Source organism: Bos indicus, chromosome 5, assembly GCF_029378745.1.
Source record: "Bos indicus isolate NIAB-ARS_2022 breed Sahiwal x Tharparkar chromosome 5, NIAB-ARS_B.indTharparkar_mat_pri_1.0, whole genome shotgun sequence".
Lineage (NCBI taxonomy): Eukaryota > Metazoa > Chordata > Mammalia > Artiodactyla > Bovidae > Bos > Bos indicus.
This window is the reverse complement of record NC_091764.1, coordinates 38,235,835-38,250,767: the sequence shown is the minus strand read 5'-3', so window position 1 is coordinate 38,250,767 and position 14,933 is coordinate 38,235,835. Positions and strand designations below refer to the sequence as shown.

Sequence of the window (14,933 nt, the reverse complement as noted above, 5' to 3'; positions counted from 1 at the left end):
TTTGTTATTGATTAAGCATTTATTAAATACCTTCCTAAAGGTCTGAGATACCACTAGGACACTAAGTTAGGACCGAAACATGTGCAAGAATGACCCACATTGAAGTATTAGCTCGTCAGTTCAAATCCAATGTAATTCCCCCTTGAAACAGAACCCCAGATTAAGCAGCCAGCAGCACAGAATCCTCTAATTTAAAGATTTTAAAAGAAAAACATAACCAGAAGGCCTGGTTTTCAAAACTACTGTTAAAGGCCAACGAATTAGCTGGAAGGGAGGGGTGAAAAGGAATCAACCTACAAAGCACTCTGCCATAGAGAGCAGATGCTTGTAGTTTTTTGGTCTCTTTCCTTGAGATAATCACTACCTTGCTGAAAACGGGAAAGGCACCCCCTGCCATCCCCAAGGAGAAAAAAATATTCACCCAAACAGCTTCTCCTTGTTTTTAACCATATATTCCAGGGGTATGTGTGGGAAGATTTTTTTGTTTGTTTTTACATTTATACAGTTTACATTGCTTGACCCATAAATAACACTTGTAAGAGTAATAGGGCCGTAGTTTTAAAGAGTATTTACATAGCCCCACCATGCATACAGAGCCTTTTTCATATTGAAAAATTGGGAAAAAAAAAAAAAAAAAAGAACTTTCCATCACTAGGCAATATAAATTTGACCATCTAAACTTATAAACCCTGACTAAGATACAAGCAATCATTTCATCCATAAATGCTGTTTCTGGTTCCCTAACAAATCTAGCACTGCAGTGTAACAAACATCTTACATTTCAGGGATATAAAAATATCAGCTTTAAAATCTGAACTGTACAGTATGTACATTAATATTTGCACCGTTAAATTAGGAATACACTTAAGTCTATGAAATACTACATTATAAATAGCAATGTTCTTTCCGATCTGTAGCTGGAGCTAATATAATGTTTACCTGGCTAATAAGGGCTGGAAGGGGAGGAGGTGGCCTTGCACAAGGGGATGCACAGTGTTGGCTGGGTCACATGACTACGTGCATGCCACACAACTGGACAGACCGTCAGGACCTGGGTCAACCTGGTGCAGACAAATGACAAACACTATTGCTTGACAAAGGTGGCTCAAGTTCTCCACCGTCTAAAAATCAACACCCCATCCAATCACCTCTCAACAGCTTCTTACGGATCTCTTGAGGTTTGGAGACCAAAGCAGCTGTATCAAATTGTGATGCACCCAACAGACACAAAAGGTCATGTCTACCTGGCACCATCCAAGGAGGGTAAGTGGAGAAATCACACCTTCCAAAGGTGAATCTGACACTGTAAACAGCAGTCGGGGTCTCACTTACATGGGCAAAGCACTTGAATCTATTTTAGCAACTTTCCTATGGAAGAAAAAAGATATGATTTAAGATGGTTAATGGCTAAGTTTAAATACAATCTCCGCAGCTACTACATTAAGAAATAATACAGTTTTTGCCCTTGTGTCCCTTTTTCTTCTTGGATTTAGTTGTCCTCTGACCAAACTGAGGAGTGGGGAGTGCAGAAGTTGGACTAGAAAGGTCGTCTGTGTAGTAGGCGTATCTCTGCGGCCGGGGCTGAGGAATTGGTTGTCCAAGAAAATACCCTTCTTCTTCCGAGTCAGAGGAGGAGGAGGTGGAGGAGGAGCACCAGGAGTCGTCGTCCTCCCCATAGAGGCCTAGAAATCGTGGCCCCCCCGGGTTCTGCAGGGCGTAGTCAGAAGTGGCGTGGGTGTACTGCCCATAGAGGTCAGCATTCTGGATGTAGGCCTGGATCTCCCGGGCACTCTTATTCTGGATAAACTTTTCGTAGTTATCGGGGGTGTAGAGCCGCAGCCTGTCCTTGGGAGAGTATTTTCTTTCTGTGACAAGGTTCAGGGCATTGTCTGAGCGGGACTTCCTACTTCTCCTGCGGCGATGGTGGTGTGACCTGGGTCCCCTCTCTTCAAAATGGTACACCCGTCTCCGAGTTCGCTCACTCATGGGCGGCTGCCGGATTTCGATGTTCTCATAGCTTCCGTTGTCGATGACATCATCTGAAAACTTGACCTGCTGTGGCCTGGACTGAGACTTGGACCTTCGGAGCACTGGCAGGTGAACCGGCTTCTCCTCGGGCAGGACTTTTTCTGGACACAGCTCTGAACTGAGACTCTTCAAGGACTCCGTGCTCCTGTGCAGCATGGAAGAGTTCAGAGTCCCCATATTGCTCATTTTCTCACAATCTTCTGTCTCTATTTCCTCAAAGTTTTGCAGAGAATACAACGATGGCCTCGGCTTGCTTTCTCCATCCACTGAAGCCCCTAAAAAAAAAGCCAAGACGTGACCATCAATAATCCTAACACTCTGACAGTGATTACCAACAAGCTTTAGAAGCATTTTGAAGTGCAGTCTCTTGAATTTCAATATCTGATGAATAATCACTAGGCAAAACCAAGAGACATATATACTTTAACGAGAAGAGGTATGAATTTTATCATTGAAACAAGTGGCCCGGCATCTCTTATGAGCCCCAGCCATTTGGGGGCCAAACATGAGTTACAGCCCATGGGATGAGCAGCCAAACTAAAATCTCTTCATAACAGTTCTGTCATTAATTTATTAACATGACACATAGAAGCTTCTGTCTCTCAATCCATTAACGCAGCTGTTGATCTGAATCTCTCTCAAAGCAGTCCTTCCCTTTGCATGCACATGGCCACTATTATGGCCCTCTTCTTACGCCCACGCTAGTCTTCTCTTATACCTGGACTGGGAGTCGAACAGCCTAAGGGCCAGATCCAGCTTACAGCCTATGTGTGGATCGAGTTTCACTGGGCCAGATAAATCTGTTTGCTTCTCTGCTGCCTATGGTTTTTTTCCACAATGTAGAGTTGAGTAGTTGCAACAAAGACTATGATGTCCCGAAAGTCCTAGCTAGCCTTTTATGGAAAAAAGTTTGCCAAACCCCTGACCCAGGCCTTTATCCAATCTTCTGCTCCATCAATCCATAAACTAATATTCCACTTCCAGGTTAATTTCATTTTAAAACTTTGCTCAAAACTGATGATGTGCTCCTTGTTATAACAGGGCTCAGGCAAGTTAAGCAAAATGGACATAACCCAGCTGACGGTAAGCAACAACAGGGAATGCTGTGAACTGTTGTCAACTGGTGGCTACATAGCCTCCCAGTTTCTAAATAAAGCCTGTTTTTGAGCCTATCATTGTCAAGAAAAGTCAGCAACAAAACAATGTATACCAAATGTTGCCTATTTTTGATATTTAAATGTTGAAACACCTATCATATGGTCTAGCAAACAGGAGGTGCTTAGTATTTAGTCTTACCCACCATTCCTTAAGTCCCCTTAATTATAGGCTTTAATGTTGACAAGCCCAGCTGAAGTCAGGAGGGTAGCTGTCTTAACCCTCTGTGCCCAGCACGTGGCCTGGGGCCCTCCTGGCAGCTGCTCAAACCTTTCCTGCCTATGTTATAATGTAACGTAAGCTTTATGAAAGGATTAGTGTCATTCGCTGAACTATGAAACTCACCAAGCAACAACCGCACCCAAAACTTGCGGCAAGTGTAAGATTCAGGAGGACTGGGGTCTAGGATCAACCTTATCTTTAAATACTTATATAAAGTTGGGCGTTTAGCATCTTGGTTTCTTTGGTGTTCTGTTTTTGTATTTTTGATCACGCCACGTGGCTTGCAGGATCTTAGTTCCTCAACTAGGGATTGAACCCGGGTCATGGAAATGAAAGCACTGAGTCCTACCCATTGGAACGCCAGGGAATTCTCTAGTCTCTTGGTAATTCAACTTTCCACATTTGTAAAATGCAATAATATCCACTCTCTCAGGGTCATTGTAAGGATGAAATGTAGATAACTGATACAAAAGTGTTTTGAAAACATTAAAGTGAAATTATTTTATAATCTGGGTTAAAAAAAAAAAAAGACTTAGCTAATTTTGAGCTATCTATTGCCACAGGGCAATTCAGGAAAAAAAAAAAGTTCTGTGCTTATGGAGTATGCATATTGATTTTAGTATCTTTAATTCATACAGAATGATCCAAAGAGTCCAATATCTTTCAAGTACAGATGTAGACTCCATCATCCCAATAAATTCATCTCTTCTCTTCAAAACAGGGATAACAATACCTGTCCCCAGAGACTGTACTGAAAATGTATTTTATATGTACGCATACACGTATGTGAGTGTTTGCTTTGCTATCTGTTCTGTTCGGTTGCTAAATTGTGTCCAACTCTTTGTAAGCCCACAGACTGCAGCATGCCAGGCTTCCCTGTCTGTCACCATCTTCTGGAGTTCGCTCAAACTCATGTCCATTGAGTCAATGACGCCATTTGACCATCTCATCCTCTGCTGCCCCCTTCTCCTCCTGCCTTCAATCTTCCCCAGCATAAGTGTCTTTTCCAACCAGTCAGCTCTTCGCGTCAGATGGCCAAAGTATGGAGCTTCAGCTTCAGCATTAATCCTGCCAATGAATATTCAGGATTGATTTCCATTAGGATTGACTGGTTTGATTTCCTTGCTGTCCAGGGGACTCTCAAGAGTCTCTTCCAGTACCACAATTTGAAAGCATCAGTTCTTTAGCGCTCAGCCTTCTCTATGATCCAGCTCTCACATCCATACATGACTACTGGAAAAACCATAGCTTTGACTCTACAGACTTTTGTCAGCAAAGTGGTGTCTCTGTTGTTTAATAGACTGTTGTTTTGCTACAGTGTGTAGCATTTAACTGAAACACCTTCCTTCCCATGGTCTACCGTTTTAAAAAACATAGCCCCTACTGGTTGCTGAACTGTAACTTTTGGCATAAACTTTTTAGTGGCTCCTTTTTCAAATACCCCATAATCCCCAAATTACATACCTGTGATATTAGACAAAGCCAAAGAATCCATAGAATCCCGAACACTTTGCTCTGGTTTGAGGTCTGACAAGCACTCCAGGGAATCTTCATACCACTGTGTTTGATCGTGATTGTATCCTGAAGCCCCATGGTCCAGATCCAATTCCTGGAGTCTTCGACTGCTCGCAGGGCCCGGGTGGCTGCCATAAGCTGAATCTCCTAGTCCATCTTGTGACTGTGCCCAATACATATCAGATTGGTATTTTTTACTTGCAAGGCTCTGGTTGTTTTGCTTCAACTCAGTCTTATTTTTAACCATGTTATCAGCTATCCAGTGCTCACTGGCTCGAATGTCCATCTCACTGGGCTGCTGCTGAAAGAGACTTTTATCACCAAACTTGAGGAGGAGCTGTGTCATATAATCTTCATGCTCGGCCCATTCTTCAGGGTCTTCGGGGGTTTCGTGCTCTACTCTGCCTTTCCAAAATTCTTCACTGACAAAATTTGCTCCTTGCCTGGAAAGGCTCAGATCGTCCAGCTTCCGAGAGAGGGTGTCGTCAGCATTGCCTGACAGGCCAGGAAACTTATAGTTCAGAGCAGGAGACAAAAGGAGGGACTGACGACACTGATCTGCTGACCGGCTGCTCTTGCCCATCCGCACACTTCTTCTGGAGTCTCTTGATCGAGCTGACTGGAATGCCGAGTCAGAGGAATCAGAGGCATGCACGTCTTCACCGAGGCTGCATGTCTTCGAGCAATAAATCTGGCCTTGTTTGGGGAGGAAGGGGCATCCCAACAGAGAGGTTTTGCACTGGGCACAGGAAAAGCAGGCCTCCGTGGCATGCCAGTGCTGCCCATCATAGGTCATCTGTGCGTGGTCCACACCTGTTTCGAGAAAGGAAAGAATCACAAGTTATGGTTCCGCCCTGACACAGAGGAAGAAGAAAAGACAGTCTGTGGGCATGAGGGCACCTTTGAGGGTGATGAGGCTGTCCTGGATCTTGATAGAGCTGGGACTTACACAGGTGTAGTTAATTCTCATTTATAAATTGATCTCTGTGCTAAATGTCTTTTTAGTTCCAGAATCCTTGCAGAGTCTCCCAGGTCACTTGCAGACATGTGCAAAGTGGCAGAAACTTTGAGTCAAGGGATGCTGCTGCCTCCCAGCTGAGGAGAGAGGGCGCTGCCTCTCGTGTCAGCGCTCACACCTCACACAGGCCCATTTTCTTTCCCACGTTTGCACTTCCTCTTAGTGATTTTGTTTGAAATGGCCCCAGCACAGAGCTGAAGTGCTGTCTAGTGTGGCTCAGCACAGAAGGCTGTGACATGCCTCACAGAGGCAATCCCCGGGTCAGATGAGCTTTGTCCAAGCAGGTGGTACAGGGCTGTTGACTGTGAGTTCGATTTAATGAATCAACAACATATATTAAATAAGGTGTCTTTAAACCAAAATACACAGGAAACAAGATTATCTGTTTGACTGGTTTATGACAATGGTTCAACCACAGGCTCATAGGAACTAACTCACTGTATCTCCAGGAGCAGTGGCTAGATATTAGATAATCATGTTCATGGGGACTTAACAGATCACAACTGCCTGGGGAGACGAGAATCCAGTCTACACCCATTTATCAAAATTCATCAAACCGAAACACTTAAATCTTTCAGATTTCACTGTACATAAACTGTACCTCCATCAAAAACAAAAAGAAAGAAAAAAACACTGGATAATCAGAGACAGAGTGATGGGTAAGTGGCAAAGCAGGCTGGGCCACAGACGCACCAATATGCTCCCCGCACGTCTCGCAGTACTCTGCATACAGGGACTCGAAGCAGCCGCAGCAGAATGGGCGGCCGTCCTTCATGATGTACCTCTGCCCGCCCAGGACCGTCTCGCACTCCAGGCAGCAGAAGTGTTTCATGTGCCAATGCCGACCCTCAGCCTCTGTGCACTCATCAGCAAAAATTATCTTTAAAGAGAAACAAGAAACCACAGGATGAAAGAAATTCATTTTGAATGATTTTAAAGGCCAGGTTAAATGCATGTTTTCTGGGCAACTGACAGGCACTGGATCTTTTGTTTCTTACAGCCCCAAGCTTACATGTAACTCGATGTAGCTACAAAACAAGAACAGAAATTGAAAACATTGAAAAAGAGAAACCAAGTGCATGCTTACAGAATTCTACATTGGAGTAATACACTTGGTCATATTTTTGCTCCTCAAGCACACTTTGCAGGCATAATCTGGCAAAGAACACATTAACACTGAAATAATTTAGTGGCCTGTGTACCTTTTAATAGAAAAAAAAAAACAAAACTCACTAAAGTGGCTGTGAGCCACCAGTTACAGTGATCTGGGTGCTGGACGAGTGAACAGCACTGATGCAGATAACGCTTCCTCGGACCTGGTGGCCATCTCCAGATTAAGGACTTTTTGATTTTTCCATATTTTTGGTTTCAAAAACTTTTCAAATAGCACATCATAGAAGAAACTTAAATATACGAAAATAAAAATAAGAAGTTTACTATTACTGATTGAAGCAGACTAGGGAGATATAACGAATAAATGCAATGAGGTTCCCTGGATGGGGTGTCAGAATAAAACACAGACACGAGTAGAAAAACTGAAGAAATCCAAATAAAGTCTATGATTTAGTTAAAATATTATACAATGTTAATTTCTTAGTTTTGATGCATATACCATGATTACATAAGATAATTAACAAGCTAGGAGAAGGGTATACAGGGACTCTTCATGGTATTTTTGCAACTCTTCTGTAAATCTAAAATTACTTAAAAATAAAAAGCCTAAGGTAGAAAAACTTCATTTTACACCACCAGCCCTTCCCACACATGCTCCAGGGGTTAACCACTGTGAACTCAGTGTATGTCTTTACACGCTGTTTCTGAGTGTTTACAAATATGTATACAGTCTTGTTCTTCCCCTCTTTGACAAAAATAAGATCAATAGTTACACACTCTTCTTGCAACTTGCTTTTTTCTCACAATCCATCAAGGACATTCTTGTCAGTGGACAAAGACACCTGCTGCCTTCTCTCCATCAGCCGCATGTGTTTCCATTATACCACCGTACAGGGTTATCTTAAAACTATATACACACAGCATACGCAGCAGAGACTTCTATTTGGCTGAGGTGTGAACAGTGGAATATTGGCTGACTAGAAGCTTATTTTTCCCAGTGTTAAGGGATGAACTTTTTTACCTCATCACATGCTGAGCACCGGGGTTTGAGCAGCTCAGCATGGTGCCGGCCACAGTGAATTTTTCCATCCTGATAAAAATAGATGAGGTCGACCAGCAGCTCACTGCACGTGAAGCAGACAAAGCAGGATGGGTGCCAGCACACTCCCGGGCCCGCTCGAGAGGCAAACACTGCAATCTCACCTCCGTTTATCTTCAACCCACACTAAAAACAAATGGATTTCAATTTAAAACGATGCTTCTTCAATGACTGCAGTCTCTGCCTTTTCCACTTAACACTCAATCCCAAATCTCTCAGGGAAACTCATTTCTGTTCCCTCCTTCTAGCGGTTAAACAGCTCTTCACTGCAGAACTCTCACTCTCCACTGGAGTGAACATGCCTCGGCTTTACTACCTACCGCGCTGGACTGCTCACCGAGAACACTCGCAGTGGTTTTCCAGGGGTGGCCTCCTATTGGATATATTCTTGCTCTAAGAATGCACAGTAAAGGCCCTGAACGTCTATATTATGTCCCTGTGAACACGAGGCACACCCCAGCCCCGCCCTCCATGCCAGGACCTTAGGATTTCACCCCATGTTTACTTAAGGGGCTGCCTCCCCCATACACACAGCAGTGTGGCCAGTTGCAAACATGAATCCCCATTTAATATTAAGCTACGTTACTTTTCTTTCTCATAGTTTTTGGGTTTTTAGGGCTCATACCGATGCTGGCCTGGCTATCTGCTTCCTCCCACCTCTCCCCGCAGCTGATCCAAGACGTCACCACCCCTCCACCCAGAACTCGCTACCTGCTCGCACACGGCGTGCATTACTGCTCTGGACAGAAGTTTAATTGTTCCTCTTCCTAGTGCTTCTTTCTTCCGCTGAGCACTGAACACTTGAAGTTCTTTTTTCTCCTCCTCACTCAAAGTCTGGCAGTACCGCACCTTCACAGAAGGAAACAGAAGCACCCTCTGATGTACACAGCCTCCCTCACCAATTTTTTATTTCCAGAATTGAGTCTCAGGAAATAAAACAGCAAGTGTAGCTGGTCTGCCCTCATGAATCCCTAGTTTTAAAAATGACCCCATACCTTTAAAACGACAACAAATCTTGCAGCTTCTCTAGCAAAAGTGAAATGCAATCTGAAGGAATAGTCTGTCTGTCTTTTTTTTTTTTTTGGCCACACCATGCAGCACGTGGGATCTTAGTTCCTCGACCAGGGACTGAACCCACACCCCTTGCATTGGAAGCATGGAGTCTTAACCACTGGACTGCTGCAGAAGTCCTTTATTTGTTTTAAAAAAAAAAGGATGAAAAGTTTAATTTAAACTTTTATCAGCAGAGATGCTAAAAAAAAAAAAAACCTAAGGCATTAAGCTTTCTTCAAAAGGTTTAAACTGGTTACCTGCCACCTTCATTATACATTCTACAGGCACTCAAGCCCACTGCAGGCCCAAAGCCCCATTCAGCTCTGACTGGGCGAAGGGGTGGAGAAATTGCAGGAATCTGTAGGTTCCTGATAACTGGTGGGTGGCTGCAAACACTATAAAAAACAAACTTGTGTTAAGTTTATTGCACTGACACTCTTTTCTCTCTTGAAGAATGGAGAGCTGTATTCTCCAGCCCAATTTTATCTGAAGAAAGGCAAAACAGTCTAAAGTTTATGGGAGGCATCACAACGCTGAGGGTGGATTTTTTTTTTTCCTAATTAGCCTTCTTCCTGTTCTTTTACCTCATTATCATGTGGTGGCAACTGGTACAAAAGCTGTTTAATTCGGTGCTTCTCTCCAGGGCTGTTAACATAAGGAACCTTTTCCTCTGGTAAGCAAGCAAAATAGAGCTGGATCTGAGGGAGAGAGGGAGGAGGACGTCAGCACACAGGAAGCGAACACTTCAGCTCAGTCCACCCCGAGAAGTTACCCTGCCCTTTAGGTAGAGCTCCAGCCTCTGACAGGATGTGGCTGCTGGCCGCTAATGAGAAGACCAGCTGAGCCAGGCCAGAAGACGTGCAAACCCCCAGTTAGCTAGCACCCAGCTGCTAAAGGGCTCTTCAGGAATGTAATTTGTAGTAACAATCAGGGGTATTATAAATTACACACCATAAAATATGCACATTTAATGCTACCATTCCTGAGTGATCTCCCTAGGGTCAGCCAAGAGAGTGCTGAGTGAACACTGGCAGTGACCACACAGGCTGTGTGACACTGTCCACAATCCAGCCACTACACAAACACACTGGATTTGCTCTCTGAATTTCACAGGTTGCAAAGACAAAAGCTGTTCTGTTAAACTTTGTAAACTCTCCCTTATCAGGTTCTCTCAAGCTTCAGCTTTCTTTGCTTCCATGGGTGCTGTTTTCTAAATACCTGGAGTCAATTTCCCCCAAACAACTGGAGGGAAGCTATAATGAGCTGTACTTAGTTCATTTTGAAAGAACTCAATTTTTGTTTGAATTTTTTTTTCTTTCTGTTGTATCTAAAGGAAACCCCTTAATGAATGCTGCAAAGGATGCTGCAGTGCTGAGGAAGAATGAAAATGATTCAAGAAATGAGAAGACTAAGGAATTTGGAGCCTGTCTGCTTCAATATTTCAAGATCTCACAAACCTACCCTCCGAAGCTGCAGAAAGGGCTCTCTCTTAAAGGTCTGTATAAACACTGCGTTCCTACCTGGAGTCCAGCTCTCCCCCATGTCCCAGTGTATCAGCCACCAGAGCTTGTAGGGCTGTAAATGCTAAACACCAGCTATGTGTGTACCAGGCACTGTGTGAGGCCCAGGATGAATCGGAAACCCCTCTTCTCAAGGGGGTGCCCACCAAACGGGAAACACAACCGTAACTCAGGAGCCCAACTGCCTCCCCTTGTTTCAAACTACCTTGGCCCCTGTGTCCGTCACCAGCAATTTTTTAACAAGTTCATCATTATAAGGATATTGGGAAGATAAAAACAGGTACACATAATGTTCTCATCTTCCTTAAAATAACAATACAACAAAGCACAAAATTAGCTCTTTAATTTTTTTTCCGATTCACATGGTGTGGTGACAGAATCTTTCCTGTGCAAGGTTATCAAAGGTCTATTTAAGCAGTGACTCTGAAATGGTCTCACAGCTCTGTCTCCTCTCTTCCAAAGCCCAGGCACTGCAGAGAACTGCCAGAGAAACTTGCCCCTTTTCTTTCATTACCTTTTTGTTGTTACTGAAGTTTTTCAAAAGGTTAGTAAATTCCTCCCACTCTCTCCAAAGGGACACCTAAGTCAGAAATCCACATAACAAAGGCAAAGGCAGCACTCTGGGTTTCACTCATCAGGGCAAAAACAGCATCCTTCTGGACCCAAGAGTATGAAAGGGATTGGAGACTTTCATTGAGAAACTAAGTGTGACTTAAAAAAGCAAAACCATCAGAAAAAAGAGTAAGGCCCGAGGACACAGCATGTCACGGAGGCAGTGACGTCTGATCACTAAAAAACAGAACACCAAAGACCTTAAATCACACTGAAAACCAGAAAAGTGGACGATGTGGTTCCCACCTGCTCGGGTCTGAGGCCTGGGGGTACCCAGGCGTACTCCTCCAGTGCGCAGCCCGAGTCATCATCCGATGTGGAGCTCCGCTGGCATCCAAAGGCAAGTTTGCTCATTTTGGGCTCCATCTCCAAAGGCATCATAACAGAGTCAACAGCTGGCTTCTCAGTCACAGGACACCAGACCGTGGCTGCTGTGAGCAATATAAGACAATCAAAGAGATGAATCTGAAGTCATGACTCTTACCCTCCAAGAGCTTTTATTGAACACATACGTACACACATTGGGGCCCAGAGAAAGGGACCAAATGACCAGTGTCACCGCCCTCAGGCCCCCAGATCTTAAAAACTACGGCTGCACGATGCGGAAAGAGGCCCGTTAGCAGCTCAGCCAAACTAGTTTATCTTCAGATGCCTTTAAAAGGTACTTCTCTACACACTGTTCATTTAAAAAGTTCTCAAGAAAATTGCACTGCTAACTAACTTCCCACAAATGAATCCCTGCGGAGCCCAGGAGTTGTAGGAAGAAGCTGGGTTCGAGCCTCCCGCCTTGTCCGCTCCTATGCGCTGTGAAAGGATTGCTCCAGCCACCCAAGTTGCTTCCCAGCATCTCCTGACCCATCTTCCCAGCGGAGGCATGCTGCCTGCCAGTACAGAGTGGGTCGGCTGGGCCACACTGCTTAGGTTTCAAGTTTCCAATAAAGTCTGAGAGGCACTGAACTTCGTTTACTCAGGGAGAAGAAACAGCACAGTTAAATTCTTACACAGCACATTAAATTCACAAGCCTTTATATCCATGGGCTACAGTCAGCCAGACATTCATTAATGAGTTCCTTCATAAGAAAGTCACTGAATCTGAGCACTAGGTTAAAATAAAATCCAGCGCGGTGACTATAAGCATTGAACTGTGTTAATGGCAGGCTTTCAAATGAAAAGCTCTGTAGTACCTGGTGGCTCAGTCGGTAAAGAATCTGCCTGCCAATGCAGGGAGACCCAGGTTCAATCCCTGGATCAGGAAGACGCCCTGGAGAAGGAAATGGCAACCCACTCCAGTATTCCTGCCTGGAAAATTCTATGAACAGAGGAACCTGGTGGGCTACAGTCCATGGAGTTGCAAAAAAGTGGGACATAACTTAGTGACTAAACTACCACACCACCACCCACCTACTGTGTGTGACATGCTCTCAACCTGCTGCTGGACACATGAGGTATAAACCCAGCTCTGAAAAGTCTCCTCAGATGAAGGCCTATAAGTGTTTAGACAGCAGTCCTGACCTACAGCCTAAGAACTTTGTTATCACCATGCATGTCCCTTCTAAGTTACTTCTGGTTCTTAAAAATCATCCCCTATTCCCAGTCACTAAGATGAAAAAAAGATAGAAGACTTTCAGGATCAGATGCAGCCTTTTATACTTCTCTCCAACAACAGCAACAAAAAAAAGAAATTTACAGGTAATTCAGTTCAGTTGCTTAGTCGTGTCCGACTCTTTGTGACCCCATGGACTGCAGCATGCCAGGCTTCCCTGTCCATCACCAACTCCCAGACCTTGCTCAAACTCATGTCCATCGAGTCAGTGATGCCATCCAACCATCTCATCCTCTGTTGACCCCTTCTCCTCCTGCCTTCAATCTTTCCCAGCATCAGGGTCTTTTCCAACGAGTCAGTTCTTTGCATCAGGTGACCAAAGTATTGGAGTTTCAGCTTCAGCATCAGTCCTTTCAATGAATATTTCTAGGAAATGACCTGCCCAAGGTCACACAGCTAAAAGCCAGAGTCTAGTCACACTGCAGCAAGTCTAATACATGGGACTTCTGAAAATTCTTCTGCTTTAAATGATCCTCTCATTTGCTTCAACAGGTAGGAAAAACACTGTCAGCCTGACAGTCATTTGTCAGTGACACTCTCAGTGCAACGCTACTTACTTACAAGTGTTAGAACATGTTACCTATTAAATCCTATGAGTACGAAAGCTTACGACTTTTCTTTGATGAATCAAAGGACACTAAAATTTTAAAATTCTAACAGTTCACAAAAGGGGGGGGGCACCAAGCACCCAAAAGGTACAATCTTTATTAGAAAAAGGAGTAATGCCACACAGAAGACAGTATTCCAACTAATAAACTTAACTTTCCTTCACCCTGAACAAAAAGTAAAGCTGACCTCATTTCCTGCCCCACCACTGGGGGGAACTGACCTTTTATACAAGACATCATTTCACGCAGGTGCACTTCATTCATGGCTCAACTGAGGGGAGGCTTTCTAAACATCGACACATTCCTCTTACCATTCAATAAAAAAGGATGTGTTAATGAAAGTCAGAGCACTTCTTGGATCTACTCTTTCCCTTTTGTTTTGAAAAAAATAACAACTGCATATCAAAGGGAGAAGAACAGAGGTTAAGAATTTAATTCATAACTCAAAACACCCCACTAGGAGAAAGGATGCCTTCAATGCTATTGAACCCAAATCATGAACTATGCATGTCTGTCCTTTGCCAAATATGGCTGAAAAGGGAGACTTGAAGGTACGTGCTCTGCACAGACTTACCAAGAACATAAATATTAAGCAGAACCTAAAAATTAAATGTCATTGTATTTTAAAACAAGAGAAAACACCACAAATTAAGACAAATGAATTTTCCATGCTAGCACAAAGATGCAGATTGCCAAAGAGCTGAATTATTCTTATGGCTACATTCCTGATCAGCCTTTGGTGGCAACTGTACAGTAAATACTATACTAAGCAATCAGCACTCGATGCCACGGTCCCCGTGCTCCCAATCACCTGGGTGTGCCAGCCGCGTCTCCAGCCGGCAACTCCCACAGCCATACCAGCCTCGCCTCAAACTGTGCTGCAAACTGTCATTCAGCACTCATGGTGAAGCGATGAGCTGAAGAGCACGAGTGAGATGGGTGCGGCTCTCAGTGTCCTTTGTTGGCACTCTGACAGCTCACTCACTCCTCTGTGCCCAGCCTGGCATAATCAGTGATGTGACAGCCGATTACCACATCAAACAACCCCACGAGGGCGTATCTGCTTAAAACTGAGGAGGAAACCGAGGCTCAGAGTGATCGGCCATGGGTCACCTGCCCAAGGGCAGCTGCCTTAGAACACGGTTCATTTGTGACCTTAAACCCCTGCAACTCCACGCTGCCTCCTGGGTGGAGCTTTTTCATTTGTGAAGTAGTCAGACTGCTGGAGCACAGACATGCCTGATGACACAACCAGATCGGGCCCATCCACCTCCCCCAGAGAGGGCATTTCAAGGAGACTTTCATATAGTCAAAAGGATCATAAAAATTCAACAGCCTCATGAACTGTTGCTTCAGTTCAGTTCAGTTCAGTCGCTCAGTCATGTCC

General features: G+C 44.2%; 1 protein-coding gene across 6 annotated transcripts in view; it reads right to left on the bottom strand.

The window, feature by feature from the left end:
• Positions 1-14,933, bottom strand: part of PRICKLE1 (prickle planar cell polarity protein 1) — a 112,818-nt gene continuing 97,885 nt past the window's right edge. For 4 of the 6 annotated variants that reach the window (XM_070789246.1, XM_070789245.1, XM_070789248.1 and 1 more), the window contains 7 exons: positions 11,582-11,766; positions 9,788-9,901; positions 8,862-8,999; positions 8,073-8,276; positions 6,632-6,818; positions 4,870-5,733; positions 1-2,303 (listed from right to left, as the gene is read on the bottom strand). In XM_070789246.1, coding sequence (XP_070645347.1) covers positions 1,441-2,303; positions 4,870-5,733; positions 6,632-6,818; positions 8,073-8,276; positions 8,862-8,999; positions 9,788-9,901; positions 11,582-11,716 — 2,505 coding nt within the window. In that variant the 5' untranslated portion in view covers positions 11,717-11,766 and the 3' untranslated portion in view covers positions 1-1,440. The remainder of the gene's footprint in view (positions 2,304-4,869; positions 5,734-6,631; positions 6,819-8,072; positions 8,277-8,861; positions 9,000-9,787; positions 9,902-11,581; positions 11,767-14,933) is intronic. The other 2 variants (XM_070789247.1, XM_070789249.1) reach the window with 1 other exon arrangement.